This window comes from Lepus europaeus, chromosome 16, assembly GCF_033115175.1.
Source record: "Lepus europaeus isolate LE1 chromosome 16, mLepTim1.pri, whole genome shotgun sequence".
Classification (NCBI taxonomy): Eukaryota; Metazoa; Chordata; class Mammalia; order Lagomorpha; family Leporidae; genus Lepus; species Lepus europaeus.
The window spans coordinates 75,630,802-75,650,874 of record NC_084842.1 but is presented as its reverse complement, the minus strand read 5'-3'; the positions used below and the strand labels follow the sequence as shown (position 1 = coordinate 75,650,874).

General features: G+C 36.9%; 1 protein-coding gene across 3 annotated transcripts in view; it reads right to left on the bottom strand.

Moving 5' to 3' along the window:
* The window catches only part of KCNIP4 (potassium voltage-gated channel interacting protein 4), a 262,017-nt gene that overhangs the window by 43,627 nt on the left and 198,317 nt on the right, over window positions 1-20,073 (bottom strand). Inside the window, exon 2 of one of the 3 annotated variants that reach the window (XM_062212808.1) lies at window positions 19,822-19,845. The exons of the other annotated variants lie outside the window; for them this stretch is intronic. Within the exon in view, the coding sequence (XP_062068792.1) occupies window positions 19,822-19,845 (24 nt within the window). The remainder of the gene's footprint in view (window positions 1-19,821; window positions 19,846-20,073) is intronic. 3 annotated transcript variants of the gene reach the window in all.

Sequence of the window (20,073 nt, the reverse complement as noted above, 5' to 3'; positions counted from 1 at the left end):
TCTAGGTTATAGATTTTTATCTTTCCCTTATCCATTATATAACCTTGAACAATTTCTTACTATCCTAATATGTGTTTATAAATATAAAGTGGGATTAATAAAATATCCTTCATCCAGCAGAGTGACTGAAAAGTATAAATATTCTGTAATTTGTAAGATACTCAATCTATGTAAGTTGTTTTTAAGGGAAATTATTCAAAATCGTGAATACTTTTTGGAGACTCAGAGTGAGGAGGGCCTTGATCTAAAGGTCTAGTTATTTTTCAAATAACAAAGGGATGTTTTTGAAATGTTCAATACAGGCAGGAAGATTCTCTTCCCATAACTGGCATTATCTTCACCCCCTCCTCCACACAAACACATTTTGTATCTGGAAGGACAGTTTTCATATTTCACAATAATGGCATTTACATCTATAAATTTCCTTTCAAATGCCTAAATCTCCAATCAATTTGCTTCTAGTTATTTATTTTTAGACAGTTTTATTCAGATGGAAATAGTTTGAGTATTTTTGAGCTGCTGAGATGCAATATAAGAGTATTAAATGCTGTATTACATTTCTGATGCTTTTTAAAGATTTTCTTCTGCACCCGCAATTTAATTTTCTTTTAGAGTTTTCCTCCTACTCTTCTCATATTGATTTTAGTTTGTAGCACTATTAAAGGAGGACTCAATGAAAACCTTTTTGGAATAGGCTAGATAAGTAGGTATCTATATATGTAGGCATATTTTTAAAGTGCATTAACTCAATGTGAGATTATCATGTAATCATTCATTTGCTATCCAAATTCCACTACTCCTTGAATCATTAATCATTGTTCACAATTTGAAGCATGTTATATTGATGTTTGAACACTAACTGGATGAAAATTGGCTATAATTCACATTTATTTTATGATATTCAAATTCTTAAAACTTATTTTTATTTCTAGCATAATGGAAATAGCATAATGTTCTTAATGGAAATTCTTACTAGGAATGTTTTTGTTTTGAAGAAACCATGTCTGCTTTATGAGACAATTGTCTGAGTATCCAATTATAATTTATTACTTAAAAAGTTTTAAAATATCTGATTATATGTTAAACTATTGTTTAAAGTGATAGTTTCCCCCTTACTTAAAGGGGTTGTACTATATTACTTTCTTTCAAAGAATTTATTCTTTCTTTAAACATTTTCTGCTTGGTATCATGAAAACTCATTTAATTTTATCTACAGATCACTAAACTGCTCTGGAAAACAAAGATTTTTACATATCACATGCACTACTATATGCCTGCCTTTAAGATAATGCCCAATAAGCAGCAAATTAGTAAGTATTATGAACTAGTTGATGAAATATCCATAAACTTCAAGAAACCAGGGGACAGATGTACATATAAATACATGAAGATAGAATCCATCTGACCATGAATATGCTATGCTAAAAGTTAAATTTTATGTAAATCAGCCAAAACTATAAACATCTTCTCCAGCAAATATCATAACTGATGTTTCCTATTATATAGAAACTACCTTGGATCCCAGTCAGCAAATTTCTGTTTCCACGAATTGAAAAAGAATGTTACCCAGGCTGTTATTGTAGTTCACAGTGGAAACTATTAGCAGAGAACACATACGGCTCAGGTCCTTTGAGGGAGATTCAGCTCTGAGGAAATAAATGGGAAAGCCAACCCTAGCACACTAGAACATGTAGGTATTCAGTACTTCATGGCAGATATTGAAGGAACATGAAGATTCAAAACAACGTATTTGAGGTCTAGGGTCATACAAATGTTGAATACAGAGTAAAGATTATGAGATCTTTGCAAATATTGATAAGGCTCTGACATTTTTAAAAAAGGGGAATATCTCAGTGTAATTATCAAGAGAAGAGAAAGAGAAATTCCAGTGATAATAACTGGTGAAATAAGCAAAAATGGAAAAATATAATTTCTGAGCTACACAAAATAAGAAATTTCCAAGATGCTAAAATTAAAACAGTTCCATAGTGAGGATGAAGGAAGAGGTGATATGAGAATTTACTGATCATAGCTCAAAATATTTTGTCTGTACCTGGGTTTCAGTTAATGAAATATAAGTCATGTGTTAAAGTCTCCATCTGTAGCATGCATTAAGATCTTTCCAAATAATTCTTTCATTTTCATAGATCATCAACTTAATCAAAGTTTTCACGTGTATTATTATAGTTTTCTATCTGAACTAGTTAGACAGATTTTATTTGTCTACTACAATGGCAAAGTTATTACCCATAGTAAAACAACAACAGAACAAAAAGGAAGAGGCCTTCTTTCTAATTTCCATCTCCTTGGGAATTCCTTAAAAAGATATATATTTTCATATTTAAAATTTTGACAAAATACTACTATACCAGTGTAAGTGTGCCAACATTTTGTTAGGCTTTTCCATCTCTATAAGAATTCTCTAAGAGATACAGAATTCTTACATTTAAAATTTTTCCTTATGAATCAGGCATTACGAAACAGCAGCTTTGGATGCCCAATCTTATACCGAAATGCCTGGAATGGAGTCTTGGCCACTGTGTTTCTGATCCAGCTTTCTGCTAATATACCTGGGAGGCAGTGGATTACAGCCAAGTTGCCTGGTTATCTGCCACCCATGTGGGTGACCTATATGGAGTTCCTACCTTTTGGCTTTGGCCTACACCTGTTCTAGCTGTTGTAGGCATTTGGGGAGTGAACTAGTGCGAGAAACATCTTTCTCTGTCTCTCCCTTCGTTATTCTGTGCTTTCAATAAATAAATAAATAAATAAATAAATAAATAAATGCAAAACTAGACACATGAGATTATATCAAGTAAGAAGCTTCTGCATGGCAAAGCAAGCACTCAACAAAGTTAAAAGACAACAGAATGGGAGCAAATATTTGCAAACCATGCAACTGTTAAAGTTTAATATCCAGAATCTATAAAGAGCTCAAGGAAGTCAACAACAACAAAACTAGCAATCCAGTTAAGAGATGGGAAAAGGACTTGAGTAGGCATTTTTCAAAAGATGAATTTCAAATGGCCAAAAGACACATAAAAAATGCTCAGGATCACTAGCCATCAGGGAAATGCAAATCAGAACCACAAGGAAGTTTCTCCTCACCCCAGTTAGAACGGCTGTCATACAGAAATCAACAAACAACAATTCCTTCGAGGGTATGAGGAAAAAATGTACTCTATTCCACTGTTGGTGGGAATGGAAACTGGTACAGCCATTGTGGAAGAGTATAGAGATACTTCAGAAATCTAAAAATAGATCTAGCATATAACCCAATCATTCCATTCAAGGGAATTTACCCCAAAGAAATGAAATCTGCATATGAAAGATTTATCTGTACAACCAGGTTTATTGTAGCTCCATTCATAATAGTTAAGATATAGAATCAACCCAGAAGTCCATCAACTGATGATGGATAAAGAAAATGTGGTATATATACACTATGGAATATAACTCAGGCATAAAAAGAATAAAATCCTCTTTTTTTGCAACAAAATGGATGGAATGGGAAGCTATTATGCTTAGTGAAATAAGCCAAGCCCCAAAAGACATATTTTCCCTGATCTGTAATACTTAGCAGAGTATAAAAAATGTAATGTATATGATCAAATTTAACATTTTGAGATTTGATTATTGTTTACAGTCCTTATCCTAATGTTGAGAAACAGTGTTTTTTTTTCCTTCTTACTAATTGTTATATTCTTTACTTAGTGGAGAGTTAAGTTTATGTTTATAAAATAAAAAGTATATAAAGATAATTGAATATGAATCTTTATGAAGAATGGGATGGGAGAGGGAGTGGGAGATGATGGTTGTGGGTTGGAGGGAGGATATGGGGGGAAAAAGCTGCTATAATCCGGAAGTTGTACTTTGAAAATCTGTATTTATTATAGTTAATAAAATAAAATAAATGGAAAGAATGTAATTTTTAAAAGAAAGCATCTCAGCAGAATGAGGGAGGACACTGCACTTCCCCAAAATGGTGGTTTTCTTTGTGAAGGGAGCAGTGAGGAGGATATTTAATAAATTGGTTTTGGGCTGGAACTGTGGCATAGCTGGTAAAGCAGCCACCTGCAGTGTGGGCATCCCAAATGGGCACCAGTCCGAGTCTTAGCTGCTCTACTTCCAATCCAGCTCTCTGCCATGGCCTGGGAATGCAGTAGAAGATGGCCCAAGTCTTTGGGCTCCTGCACCTGCGTAGGAGACCCAGAAGAAGCTCCTGGCTACAGGCTTCAGATTGGTGCAGCTCCAGCCAATGCAGCCATCTGGAAAATGCACCAGTGGATGAAGATCTTTCTCTCTCTCTCTCTGCCTCTCTGTAACTGTGCCTTTCAAATAAATAAATCTTTAAAAATTGTTTTTTAAAAAAATTGTATCTTCAAAGAAATGTGTTATTTTAATTGCTGAATGCTAACTATACTTATTACTATAATAACCAGTTTTTATAACAACAACAAAAAAAAACTTTTAAGAATTTTTTTCTTAGCTAACCAGTGTAAGAGAAAACCTTCATGGATTTCAACTAGGTAAAGAAAAGCCAATAGAACTTTTAAAAGGGTATGTAGGGGCCTGCGCGGCGGCTCACTAGGCTAATCCTCTGCCTGCGGCACCGGCACCCCAGGTTCTAGTCCCGGTCGGGGCACCGGATTCTGTCCTGGTTGCTCCTCTTCCAGTCCAGCGCTCTGCTGTGGCCCGGGAGGGCAGTGGAGGATGGCCCAGGTCCTTGGGCGCTGTACCCGCATTGGAGACCAGGAGGAAACACCTGGCTCCTGGCTTCGAATTGGCGCATTGCGCCGGCTGCAATGTGCTGGCCGTAGCGGCCACTTGGTGGGTGAACCAATGGAAAAAAGGAAGACCTTTCTCTCTCTCTCTAACTCTGCCTGTGAAAAAGAAAAAAAGGTATGTAGGAAAAGTATTCGTGATTTCAAAATAACAGTGACCATATGTACAGGATTGCAATAGATAAAAATTCATCTCCTTCTTGAATCTATATCATTGATGAGTTATACCACTAACTTGCTTTGACTAATCACAAAACTGTCATAACTAGATATTTTCAAAACACAAGTGACTCTTTGGCTGCTCTTAGGACATCTGCCTACAACTGCTCTGTAAAGTAGCATAGGCTAATTTTCATGGCTCACTGCCTCCTAACCAACAGGCAATTCTGAGACAGCATTTCACGTTATCCAGGCTCCACCTGACATAGAAGATCAAATGGGTAATGTAGTTATCAGCTGAGCTATTGAGAGCATAGCTATTGAGCTCACTCACAATATCATGGCCAAAATAAATCCTTATTGTATTCATCCCCTAAGTATTGAGATGGTTTGATACACAGCAAAAGCTAAGTATTATAGAAATTGGTAACTAGAAGTGGGGTGCTCCTCTAACAATATCCTACATCTGTGATCTTTTTTCTTGGACTATTCCCATAGGGAAGCTATAAAAGTAGCCATGAGAGAGTAAAGTTAGGGAAAATCATCACCAATCTGTTAACAGACTTTAGAAAAGCAATAAGAAAACTATTTTAGCTGGAAAAGCAAAATGAAATCCTCCTAGCTAACTTGAGAAATGGAAACACAGTCACCTGCAATAATGTGGCAGGCAGACAATGGATCAAAACTCTATGGACCTTGACAAGCTGGTTCACAGGCAGGCTATCACAAAAGCTATTTGTTTTTGTGTGTGTATGTGTGTGTGTGTTTGTTTGCCTGCAATAGAGGAAGAAAAGAGATCAGCAAATAACTGGTTTTTTTTCTTCTCAAAAGCAGAATTTAGAAAGAATACCCATAAACTTGTTGCACTGAAAAATAGATGTATGGCTTGCAGTCAACTGTTAGGTTCTTAAAATGATCTCAAAATGAAATAAATTTTGTGGCCATATTTTTAAAAAAGCCATGCTATGCACATAGGAACTCTCTATAAGAATGATAACAGATTTCTTATAATAATGCAAGACAGAAGACAATAGAACAAAATATTTTGAATACTGGCGGAAAAAAAAAGTCAAACTAGAATTCTTTATCCAGCAAAAATATTTTTCAAAAACAAAGACAGAATAAAGAAATTCTAGACCTCAAAATCTGTGAGACAAACTTGTAGTACAACAGTCTTTAAAGAGTACATAAAAGCAGAAAAAAAATTGATAACAATAGAAGCCTGGTTCCATGCAAAAAATGAAGAGCAAATACAGGGGAAATAAAAATCTTTTTTCTCAGTACTTCACTATATTTAAAAGATAACCAATCACTTAAAGCAAAATGTTTAGATTTTTATAGCATAAGCAGAAATAAAACATATGAAAACAGCAGCACAGAAGGATCTGAAAAATACAAGTATGCTGTTATATTTTAATCCTACATGAACAGGCATAGTATCACTGGGTGATGGACTGTGATATGTTAAACACATTTGCTATTAACCCTGAAGTAGTCACCATAATAACACAATAAAATGCTATGATTAATTTGATAGTTATTTTTCTCTGTTATCTTTTTGTGTAATTTTTTTGTGTAGGCCAAAGGGCCGAGATATATTGGCCAAACACTGTAATAGCTGTTTCTACAAAGATATTCTTCAAATAGGATTGACTTTCAAATCAGCAAAATTTGAATAATGCTGATAGCCTTCATAACGTAGATAGGATCTCATCCATCATTTGAAAACCTTAAGAAAAAAACTGGCTTCCTCTAAGAGAGAGGTAACTATGGGAGAAACCTGCCTTTAACTTAAACAGGAAGTATTGCTAGTATGTCCAGCTGCCAGCTTACAACTGCAGATTCTGGACTAATAACAACAGTTGTCCTAGCCAATTCCTTAAATTTGTCTGTGTATATATAGCTGTGCACTTGCTATTGGTTCTTTTTCTCTGGAGAACCTTGAAAAATATAACCAATAAACCAAAAAATTAGATGAAACTCAATAAAAAATCATTAAATTAATATAAAGGAACCAAGAAAAGAAAAAAAAGAGCAGATATTAGAAAAAGAAAATAGCAAGATGGTGTCTTTAAACACAAGCTTAGCAATAGTTGATTTTTGTATCCCAATGATAAAGGCACCAAAAAAAGGAAAAGGTTATCTGAATGATTAAAAAGTAACTCAACAACATTCTACCAATCTACTTAAACACAGATACACAAATTCAAAGTAAAATGGTGGGAAAATTGTACCATACAGCATGAGTTAAAAGAAATTTCATGTGGCTGATATTAGACAAGGTAGATTTCAATGAATTCCCATACGACAACTATAAAAGTAGCTAAAAAAGTAGGGGCATTGGGCATATTGAAGACAGTTTTTTTTTTTTTTGACAGGTAGAGTTAGAGAGAGAGAGAGAGAGAGAGAGAGAAAGGTCTTCCTTCCGTTGGTTCACCCCCCAAATGGATACTACGGCTGGCGCACTGCAACGATCCGAAGCCAGGTGCTTCCTCCTGGTCTCCCATGTGGGTACAGCGCCCAAGGACCTGGGCCATCCTCCACTGCATTCCCAGGGCACAGCAGAGAGCTGGACTGGAAGAGGAGCAACAAGGACAGAATCCAGCACCCCGACCGGGATTAGAACCCGGGGTGCCGGTGCCACAGGCAGAGGATTAGCCTATCAAGCCATGGTGCTGGCTGAAGACAGTCCTTTTTAATTCATGACTTCATCAAGAGTATACCATAGTTCTAAATAGTTATGCACCTAAAATATAATTTTGGAGTATATGAAACAAATCTCCTAAGATTGTCAGGAGAAACAAAGGCATATGAATTATAGTCACTCATTTCAACATCCCTATCTAATGATTGATGGACAGAGAAATTTAGTTGAGGACATTTGAATAATTCTATCAACCAATTCGATCTAAATAATGCAAATGTTTGTGAGGATGTGGAGAAAGTAAAACAATTATAGTAGGAATGAAAAGTAGTAAAGGCACTCATAAAATAGAAATATCTTAAGAAGTTAAATATATACCAATTTTGTGATACAAACTTTACCTTGCATACAGCTACCCAACAGAAAATACATGTTTGTACAAATTCCTATACACAAATGTTCACAAAAGCATGATTTTTAATATCATTAAGTTGCAACATCCCAAATACCCAATAGCAAGTGAATCAATAATTTATGGCATCTATCTATAATGGAACACTGCTCAGCAACACAAAAAAATGAATATTAGATCCATGCAATGTCCATGAAGGAATCTCAGAAAAATAGCTTGAGTGAAAAATAGACTATTTTAATAGTTTGTTAGGAAATGAAACTTAGTATACACTGACAAGAATGCAGGTCAACAGTTGCCGGAAATGGGTGCTACGTGGAAGGGCAGTATTGAAGAAATACAAACATGAGGACATTTTTAACAGAGTTATTTGATCATCATGATAGTGTTGGTGATATCATGGTTGGGTTTAAACATATGTCAAAATGTATAAACTATATATTAAAAGATGTGATTCTCTCCTTTTTAATTCTATCAGTTAGTATTAGCAGACACTAGTCTTGTTTATATGATCCCTTTGACACTTAATCCTATCATTATGATCAATTATGAACTGAAACGGATCACTGAAACTGATCTGGCTAAAAAGCCCATGAGAGTATTTCAGGCATGGAAAGCCAAGACACTCTGGGGAAAAAAAAAAAAAAGCCTAAATGAAAGATCTCTGTGAGTGAGATCCCAGCAGAAATAACGGGCCATCAAACAAGGAGGTACTTTTCTCTGAAGTTGGAGAAAACTTCCACTTTGACTATGGCCTTGGCTAAATAAGATCGGAGTTGGCAAGCTCAAGAGGCTTCCATAGCCTTGGCAGCTCATGACAAGATCCTCGGGTGATTACTGATGTCATAAATAAGAGGGTCAATTGTTAAATCAACAACAAGAGTCACTGTGCACTTATTCCCCATGTAGGATCTCTGTCCTTAATGTGTTGTACTATGTGAATTAACAGTAAAACTACTACTCAAACAGTACTTTACACTTTGTGTTTCTGTGTGGGTGCAAACTGTTGGAATCTTTACTTAGTATATACTAAATTGATCTTCTGTATATAAGGATAATTTAAAACGAATCTTGATGTGAAGAATGGGATGGGAGAGGGAGTGGGAGATGGGAGGGTTGCAGGTTGGAGGGAAATTATGGAGGGGGGAAAAAGGCACTATAATTCAAAGTTGTAGTTTGGAAAATTTTAATTATTAAATAAAAGTTTAAAAAAGATGTGGTTTATTGTGCCAATTATATCTTTTTTTTTCAATTATATCTTAATCAACTTTAAAAACATTACCTACTGTATAATTCCACTAATATAAAAATAAACACAGGTAATCATGAACAACTTTGTTTATAGTTGCATACTTTAGGTGTTAGACTATGCAAATCAAAGCAAAGAAGTGAATCCTTTCAAAGTTGGGACTAAGAAGGAAAGGCAGATTTATCACAGAATAACTTCTAGATTCTTGGAGAGTTCTTTTCTTAATCTTTGTGTGGGTGTGTGGGTATTTTCCTAACGGTAACTGTTGCAGTAGTACATGTTTTCATATTGCAGGGGCAAGAGGATTGGAAAAATGTGGCTAAGGTTATTCAGACAATATGTCAAAAGTCATGTGTTAGTCTTTACAGGATCTAACAATCCCCTACACTGATCTGCACATTTTCTCAGTGAGACATATACTTTCTACTTCATCAAAATGCTCTTTAAAAAACTTGAAAAAATGGTTCTAACAACTCTGACACAAAAGGTTAAATCTGGATTTGGTTAATGTGGCTCTTCAATAAAGTAGGAACTTGGTTGCAATTACTTAAAGATCTCCTTCTGGCATTTGAGCCTTGGGGAGACTTGATATCACTTTCCAGCTTAACTCCAATGAAATTAAGCTTTAGGTTAACCAGTGGATCATTATAGTTGTGGTAAACAGCGTGAAAAAAAAAAAAGAAAAAAACATTCTATCCTGTAACTAATAAGGAATACATAGAGAGTAGACAAGAGGCATCTTGCTTATTGGGAAGATAGAAGAGCAGGAAAGGGATTAAGATGGTGGAGTAAGGAGGGAGCTTGCTGCTCCAGTTTAGGAGAAGATAGTTTAAGCAAAGTAGAAAGAATGCAATCTGAAGGAAGAGTGAGGGAAAAACAGCAGAGGAACTCTATGCAAATTGGAGGGACAAGTGGACCTACATGAAGGGCAAGGACACACACAACTTAGGATCCCAGCAGCTGAGAACATCCACAACAGCACTGGAGAGTGAGGTGAGAGAGATGCGGCAGCCCAAGCCACTGATGAAAAAGCTGCAGAAAGAGCATTGAGGGAATCCAGTTTGGAGTCCCATGGAGGGTAGTGTGCCTGCCAAACGAGGGGAGAAAAAACAAAGGGGAGGGCACATTTTCTCTCTCCCCAACCACCCTGCAACTGCATCCTGTAAGAAGCTGATAAAGAAAAGGCACCAATTTGGTTAAACGTAACACTTGTGCCAGAGCTCATGTCTGTGCCAAGCAACCAGCCAAGTGGAGATTCCTGGGTCTGGTGGGGAGAACAGATAGGGGGCTGGGTGCTTGTGACTGTGGGATGATTGTGTGCCAGGACTCTGAAGATACTGAGGCTGAGTGGGAGGGCTCAGGGTGTGGCTGAGACTTTAGGCAGTCACTGAGGGAAGCTCCATGTGATCAGCGATCCCTGGTAACCTGATGAGGGACACTGCTGGGGAATCTGAGCTTACACTGAGGACTTCAGAGATCTTTTGTGTGGCAGAGCAGACCAATAATATACTCACCAGGGCTAGTGCCCAGGCACTGATCTCCTTTGAGGAGAGGAGCTCAGCTGAGTCTATGCCAGCAGAAAAGAACAAACCTCCCACTCATAAAAAAAGAGAGAGGAGATTTATCATGCCAAACCTGCGTGTGTCATTTCAGATATGCCTTTCACCCTGGAGCAATGAACAAATCTCTTTGGCTATACCCACCACATGCATCTAGGTATTCCCTAAAATCAGACACTCCACTAATCCACACATAGTCCAAAGATAAAAGCCACCACAGCAAAAAAATAAAGAAGAAACCAAGGAGTATCTCCACAAATTCCCAATAAAAAATACAACCAATTCAAGAAAAAAGAATAAGGAAGACAACAGGATGCCCCTAAGAGAACACTTTAATACTAGATTGTGAAAATGATGACACTGAAGAAATGCCAGAATGGAATTCAAAATACTGATCATAAGATTACTTAGAAGTAATCAGAAGCAAATATATGAAATAATGAAATCCATACATGACATAAAAGCAAATTTCTCCCAAGAAATTCAGATCTTAAAGATCAATCAAAATGAAATCTTAGAAATGAATATTTCAGTAGAATAAAAATGCAGTGGAAAGCCTTAACAGAATCGATGAAGCAGAAGAAAGAATATTTGACTTAGAAGACAAAGCATAGGAAATTATACAGTCAGACCAAACACAACAAGAAGAAATTAGAAAACTAAAAAACACTGAACACTGTTAGTAATCTGCAGGATACTACCAAACAGCCCAATATATGGGTTCTAGGAATTCCTGAAGGTGTGGAAAGATAAAAAGGATTAAAAAGCCTTTTTAGTGAAATAATAACTGAAAGTTTCCCCAGTGTGGAGAAAGAAAGGGACATCCAAGTACAGACAACACATTGAACTAATAGGTATGGCCAGAAAAGTCATCACCATGACACACTATAATTAAACACTCGACAATAAAACATAAAGAAAATATTCTAAAATGTACACAAGAGAAACACCAGGTTACTTTCAGAGGATCTTCAGTTAGACTCATAGTAGACTTCTCATCATAAACCCTATATGCTAGGAGAGAATGGCAAGGTATATTCCAATTCTTTTTTTTTTTTTTTGACAGGTAGAGTTATAGACAGTGAGAGAGAGAGAGAGAGAGAGGGAGAGAGAGAGAGAGAGAGAGAAGGGTCTTCCTTTGATTGGTTCACTCCCCAAATGGCTGCCACGGCCAGTGCCGTGCCAATCCGAAGCCAGGAGCCAGGTGCTTCCTCCTGGTCTCCCATGCGGGTGCAGAAGCCCAAGCACTTGGGCCACTCCACTTCCCTCCTGGGCCACAGCAGAGAGCTGGACTGGAAGAAGAAGGGTAACCAGGACTAGAACCTGGTGCCAATTTGGGATGCCAGCGCCTCAGGGAGAGGATTAACCAGGTGAGCCACAGCGCCAGCCCCTATTCCAAGTCTTAAGAGAAAAGACCTGTCAACCCTGAATACTATACCCTGCAAAGCTCTCATTTATGAATGAGAGTAAAACAAATATCTTCCATGACAAACAGAAATTGAATTTGTCACTACCCTTCAAGCCCTGAAGAAGATGCTTAAGGATGTGCTGCACACAGAAACACAGAAACATGGTCATCAATAAGAAAGAAAGTAAAATAGGGGAATCTCGGTAAAAGTACAAAGGAAATCCAAAGTAAAAAACAGGAGTATTTATGGAAAAATGGCAGGGCCAAGTCATTATTTAAAAATAGCCACCTTGAATGTAAATGGCTTCAACTCTCCAGTTAAAAGACACAGACTGGCTGAATGGATTAAAAAGCAAAACCCATCTATTTGCTGCCCATAAGAAACGTATCTCACCAACAAAGATGCATTCAGACTGAAAGTGAAAGGATGGAAAAAGATATTCCATGCCAACAGAAACAAAAAAAGAGCTGGTGTAGCCATCCTAATGTCAGAAAAAAAGAGACTTTAACATAAGAACTGTTAAAAGAGACGAAGAAGGGCACTATGCAATGATTAAGGGATCAATTCAGCAGGAAGATGTAACTATTTTAACTTATAAGCACCTAGTTATAGGTGCTTATAAGTTAAAAGAAATATTAAGGGATATAAAGGGAGCCATAGATTCAAATACAGTAGTGATGGGGAGCTTCCATACCCCATGTACAGCAATGGACAGATCAACCAGACAGAAAAACCAGTAAGAAAACAGCAGAGTTAATAGACACTATAGACAAATGGGCCTAACAGATATTTACAACTTTTCATGCTATAACTGCAGAAACAAATTATTCTCAGCAGTGCATAGAACTTTGTCTAGCATTGACTACATGCTAGGGCAGAAAGCAAATCTCTGCAAATTAAAAAAAAATTGAAATTATACCATGCATCTTCTCAGACCACAGTGGAATGAAGCTGGAAATCAGCAACTCAGGAATCCCTAGAGCATACTCAAACACATGGAGACTTAACAACATGTTTCTAATTGAACAGTGGGTTATAGAACAAATCAAAAGAGAAATCAAAAAAATTTTGGAAAGAAATGAAGATGACAATACAACATATCAAAACTTATGGGATACAGCAAAAGCAGGGTTAAGAGGAAAGTTTACAGCAATTGGTGCATACGTCAAGAAATTGGAAATGTACCAAAAAATGAGCTATCAATGTGCCTCAAGGATCTAGAAAAACAACTGCAAACCAAACCCAAAACTAGGAGAAAAGAGATAATGAAAATTAGAGAAGAAACCCAAAAAAGAATACAAAAGATCAGCAAAATAGAGAGCTGATTTTTGAAAAAGTAAACAAAGTAAAAATTGAACCCAACACACTATTGGACCAACTTTAAAAAAAAAAGGAGAGAGAAGGCCCAAATCAATAAAATTAGTGATGAGAAAGGAAATGTAACAGACACCACAAAAATAAAATGAATCATCAGAAATTACTACAAAGAGCTGTATGCCAAAAAACTGGGAAACAGAAGAAATGGAGAGATTCCTGGACATGTACAACCCACCTAAATTGAGCCATGAAAACCTAAACAGACTCATTACCAAGATGGAAACTGAATCAGTAATAAAGACCCTTCCCAACAAAGAAAAGCTCAGGACTGGATAACTTCACTGCTGAATTCTACCAGACATTTAAAGAAGAACTAACTCTAATTTTTCTCAAATTATTCAAAACAATTGAAAAGTAGGTAATCCTCCCAAATTCTTTCTGTGAAGCCAGCATCACCTTAATTCCTAAACCTGGAAAAGATGCAACAGAGAAAGAGAACTACAGACCAAATTTCCTTGATGAACATAGACACAAAAATCCTCAACAAAATTCTAGCCAATTGAATCCAACAACACATCAGAACGATCATTCACCTGGATCAACTGGGATTTATCCATGATATTCAAGGATGGTTCAACATTCACAAATCAATGATATATCACATTTACAAGCTACAGAACAAAAAAAATGATTATCTCAATAGATGCAGAAAAAGCATTTGATAAAATACAATACTGTTTCATGATAAAAACTCTAGCAAATTCCTATAGGAGGAACATTCCGCAACACAATCAAGACAATTTATGACGAACCCATGGCCAGCATCTTATTGAATGGGGTAAAGTTGGAAGCATTCCTATTGAGATCCGGAACCAGATAAGGATGCCCACTCTCACCATTGTTATTCAATATAGTCCTGGAAGTTTTAGCCAGAGTCATTAGGCAAGAAAAAGAAATCACATGTATACAATTTGGGAAAAAGGAAGTCCAACTATCCCTATTTGCAGATGACATGATTCTATATATAGGGGATCCAAAAGATTCCACCAAGAGAGTATTAGAACTCATAGAAGAGTTTGGTCAAGTAACAGGATATAAAATATACAAAATTCAGCAGCCTTGTATACACAGACAATGCAACAGCTGAGAAAGAACTTCTAAGATCAATCCCATTCACAATAGCTACAAAAAAAATCAAATACCTCAGAATAAATTTAATCAAGGATGTCAAAGATATCTATGATTTGAATTATAAAACACTAAAGAAAGAAATAGATTATACAAAGAAATTGAAAAATCTTCAATTTTCATGGACTGGAAGAATCAATGTCATCAAAATGTCCATACTTCCAAAAGCAATTTACAGATTAAAAATAATACCAATCAAAATATCAAGGACATTCTTCTCACATATAGAAAAAATGATGCTGAAATTTATATGAAGTCACAGCAGACCTCAAATAGCGAAAGCACTCCTATACAACAAAAACAAACCCAGAGGCATCACAATACCAGATTTTAAGACCTACTACAAGGCAGTTATAATCAAAGAGCCTGGTATTGGTACAAAACAGATGGATAGACCAATGAAACAGAATAGAAACACCAGAAATCAATCAAGCATGTACAACCAACTCAGATTTGACCAAGGAGCTAAAACCAATCCCTGGAGCAAGGACAGTCTCTTCAACAAATGGTGCTAGGAAAACTGGATTTCTGCATGCAGAAGTATGAAGCAAGACCCTTACCTTACATCTTATAGAAAAATCCATACAAAATGGATTAAAGACCTAAACCTATGACCTGATACCATCAACTTATTAGAGAACATTGGGGAAATCTTGTAAGATATTGGCACAGGTAAAGTGTTCTCAGCAAAGACCCCAGAGGCACAGGCAATCAAAGCCAACATTCACAACTGGGATTACATCAAATTGAGAGGCTTCTGTACTGCAAAAGAAACACTCAAGAAAGTGAAGAGCTGATTGACAGAATGGGAGAAATCATTTGCAAATTATGCAACTGGTAAAGAATTAATAACCAGAAGATATAAAGAGATCAAGAAACTCCACAACAATAAAACAATCCACTTAAGAAATGGATAAAGGACTTAAACAGACATTTTTCAAAAGAGGAAATCCAAATGGCCAACACACACAGGAAAAAATGTTCAGGATCACTAGCTGTCAGGGAAATACAAATCAAAACAACAATGAGGTTTCATTGCATCCCAGTTAGAATGGCTTTCATACAGAAATCAGCAAACAACAAATGCTGGTGAGTATGTGGGGAAAATGATACCCTAATCCACCATTGGTGGGAATGTAAACTGGTAAAGCTACTATGGAAATCAGTTTGGCAATACCTCAGAAATCTAAATATAGATCTACCACATGACTCACCCATCCCGTTCCCTGGAATTTACCCAAGGGAAATGAAATCAGTAAGCAAAAGTGTTACCTGTAGCCCCATGTTTATTGTACCTCAATTCACAATAGCTAAGACATGGAGTTAACTTAAATGCCTGTAAACTGAAGACTGGATAAGATAATTATGGGATATATACTCTATGGAATACTATACACCATCAAAAATGAAATCTGGTCATTTGCAACAAAATGGATAAATCCAGAAAACATCATACTTGGTGAAATAATCCAGTCTCAAAGGGACCAATACCGTATGTTCTCCCTGATCTGTGATAACTAATAGAACACCTAAAAGGAAATATGTAGAAGTGAAATTGATACTTTGAGAAGCAATGACTTGAATAGCCCTTGTTTTGACAGCAACAGCTTTGTTTTCTCTTTTTCATACTATTTGTTGAACTCTTTACTTAACATAGTTAATTATATGTGTATAAAGTCAATTGAAAATAGATCTCTAAAAAATAAGAGAATAAGATAGGGAGGAGGAAGTTTGTAACTGTAATGCTGTATAGTTTTGCATACATTCCTATTGACTTATTTCTAAGGTCACAGTTTAAAAACTTGTCATAGGACTCCAAATCCTATTAGCTGGGTGGTAAAAATGCCATCTTAAGTGTTAAAGTGAACATATTAAGCATTAAAGTGATAATATAGATAGGATTAACTGTTAAATGGATCATATAAATAAGGTCAAATGGTAATAATAATAATAGATAAAATTAAAAAGGAGAGAATGTTCCAATATGGGAAGCAGTCCACACAGCAGACTCATAGAATGATAACCGCTTCAAACATCACTCTGACCTCAGAATCAGCCCTTAAGGCATGCAAGTCTGGCTGAAAAGCCCATGAGAACATTTCAGGAATGGAAAGCCAAGACACTGTGGCAAAAAAAATGTTCTACATGAAGGATCTCTGTGAGAGAGAGCCCAGTGGAAAGAAGTGGCCATTAAAGAAGAATGTACTTTTCTCTGAAGGGAAGAGAGAACTTCTACTTTGCTTATGGCCTTGTCTAAATACTGATGGAGACTGTGGATTCAAAAGGCTTCCATAGCCTTGGTAGCTCATGTCAAGAGCCTTGGATGACCACTGACATCATACATAAGAGTGTTAATTGTTAACTTAGTAATAGGAGTCATTGTGCACTTACTTTCCATGCAGAAATTCTGTCCTCAATGAATTGTATTATGAGAATTAATTGTAAAACTTGTCCTCAGTTTTTTGTGCATGTGTGTGCAAATTTTTGAAATCTTTACTTAGTATAGAGTTGGTCTTCTGTGTATAAAGTTAATTGAAAATGAATCTTAATGGAGAATGGGACTGGGAATGGGAGAGGGAGGAGGAGAAGGGGTGGAAGGGCGGGCATGGTGGGAAGAATCACTATATTCCTAAAGTAATACTTATGAAATTTATGAAATTTGTACTTGTTAAATAGAATGTTTCTTTGGGGACAAACAACTGGAGAAAAAAGATAAAGGAGACCTGAATAGAATTCTGGCTTCACTGGAAGCATATTTTCAGAAATAAATTTGTATCATAGAAAAACAAAAGAAGAGAAGCAAGATTTTATTATGTGATTCTGTGCATAAGGCTTCATTCTATCTTCTTCTGTAAATAAGGCTTCCCTAACTGCTCCTAGTGTGACTATGAAATCAACTGGGTGCCTGTTAAAGTAGGTTTGAAGCTGTTAGCACTACATGTCAATTCTTAAGGATTTTTTCCATTAGCATAAACAACTATGTCTTAGTTTCCATTCAACTTTATTTTTGTTCTTGTTTACTCATTTCCCATAAGCATTCTCAGTAATGCAGTCATTTTCTGAGCCACAACTTGAGTGACTCCAATCAGCTTGTCTAATCTCTTAAATCTGAAGTCTCCTAAAATTTCATAATTCTATTTTTCAGGTTATTCTCAAGCCAGCATGCCAGTTTCACAATTCTGCTAATTAATTGTTACATCTCTATCATCTCTAAAACAGCTTGTTCTATAACTCTCAAGTTCTTTAGGTGAAATCAAAACAGATATTATATGAATAACATAGCATTAATAAAATATTTGTCATAGCGCTTATGCCATTACAAATGTTCAATAAGTATCAGTCATTTTTCATGCTTTATTATTACCACTGTGAAAGTTCTTGGTTTTATTTTCCCCAAGATGATTCACAAATGGACATGGGTGTTTATACTACATAAGCAAATGATATTAACTTTTTAATTAATACAATGACATTTTAAATATGTATGTGTGATTGGTTTTTAAATTATTCTCATATAAATGCATTATTAAAATCTAATATTGGTATAATAACGGTACCTACATAATTGTGTTGTGAGGTTAAATGAGTAAACATATGCAAAGAACTTATAATAAAAATTAAGAGTATATGTCAGGTACTTTCCCCTTTTGATCTGATCTCTTTATTTAGTGGAGCTTCATGCCCTTGACTGTATTATTAATTACAAATACATTGTTGGGGCTGGCGCCGTGGTACAGTGGGTTAACGCCCTGGCCTGAAGCATCAGCAACCCATACGGAAGCCGGTTCGGGACCTCGCTGCTCCACTTCCGATCTAGCTCTCTGCTATGGCCTGGGAAGGCAGCAGAGGATGGCCCAAGTCCTTGGGCCTCTGTACCCGTGTGGGAGACTCCAGCAAGCTCCTGGATCCTGGCTTCAGATCAGCGCAGCTCCGGCCATTGCAGCCACTGGGGAGTGAACCAACAGATGGAAGACCCCTCCCTCACTCTTTCTGCCTCTCCTCTCTCTGTGTGGCTCTGACTTTAAAATAAATAAATAAATCTTTTAAAAAAATACATTGTCTCAGGGCTGGCACTATCACGTAGTGAGTAAAGCCACCACTTGCAGTGCTGGCATCCCATATGGGTGCTGGTTTTGAGTCTTGGCTGCTCCACTTTGGATCCAGCTCTCTGCTATGGCCTGGGAAAGCAGTGAAAGATGGCCTGGGTCCTTGGGTCCCTGCTCACGCATGGTAGACCCAAGAAGAAGCTCCTGACTCTTGGTTTTGGATCATCACAGCTCAGGCTATTGCGGCCATCTTGGGAGTAAACCAGCAGACAGCCTCTGCTTTTCTGTAACTCTGCCTTTCAAATTAATAAATATTTTTTAAAAACACATTATCTCAAAAAATAAAAAAGGGAGGGATGGAGGTAGGGAGAGAAAGGCAAAGACAGAAAGAGGGAAAGAGAGATGGAGTGAAGTAGAGAGTGTCATATTTTTACAAATTCTCTGTGTATTAATATTACATTAACATAAAAATAAAATATCAATTACTTCTGTAGAGATAAAATTTATCAGCTTACTGTTAAGAATGTATTTTCTTTAATTTTTTTATTAAATTTACTTGAGAGATTGACAAAGAGACAGATAGAGGATTACTACTGGCAGGTTCACTCCCTAAATTCTCAGAATAGCTGGGGCCAGGCCAGCCTGAAGCCAGAAGCCTGAAACGCAATCCATGTCTCTCACATGACTCAACCACTTGAGCCATCATCTGCTGTTTCCCAGGGTGAGTATAAGCAGAGGACCTGGAATCAGGAGTCTGAGCAGTGACTTGAACCCAGGTACTCTGATACAGGATACAGACATTCCAACCAGCAGCTTAACCCATAGGCCAATGCTCACCCCCAAGAACAGATTCTTATTTAAATCAGTAAACATCTAATTTTGGGGGCAGCACTATGGCACAGTGGGTTAACACCCTGGCCTGAAGCGCTGGCATCCCCTATGGGTGCCAGTTTGAGTCCCAGCTGCTCCTCTTCCAACCCAGCTCTCTGCTATGGCCTAGGAAAGCAGTAGAAGATGGCCCAAGTCCTTGGGCCCCTGCATCCACGAGGGAGACCTGGAAGAAGCTCCTGGATCCTGGCTTCGGATCGGCGCAGCTCCGGCCATTGTAGCCATCCGGGGAGTGAATCATCTCTCTCTGCCTCTCCTCTCTGTGTAACTCTGACTTTCAAATAAATAAATCAATATTTAAAAAAATCTAATTGTGATATGTATTTATTACTTTAAAATGAACTCTGAGATGCCTTCTGTATCTGGAGTTGTCAATCACTTGTCTAACATTACTCACTGGAAGGAACCCGAATTTGTA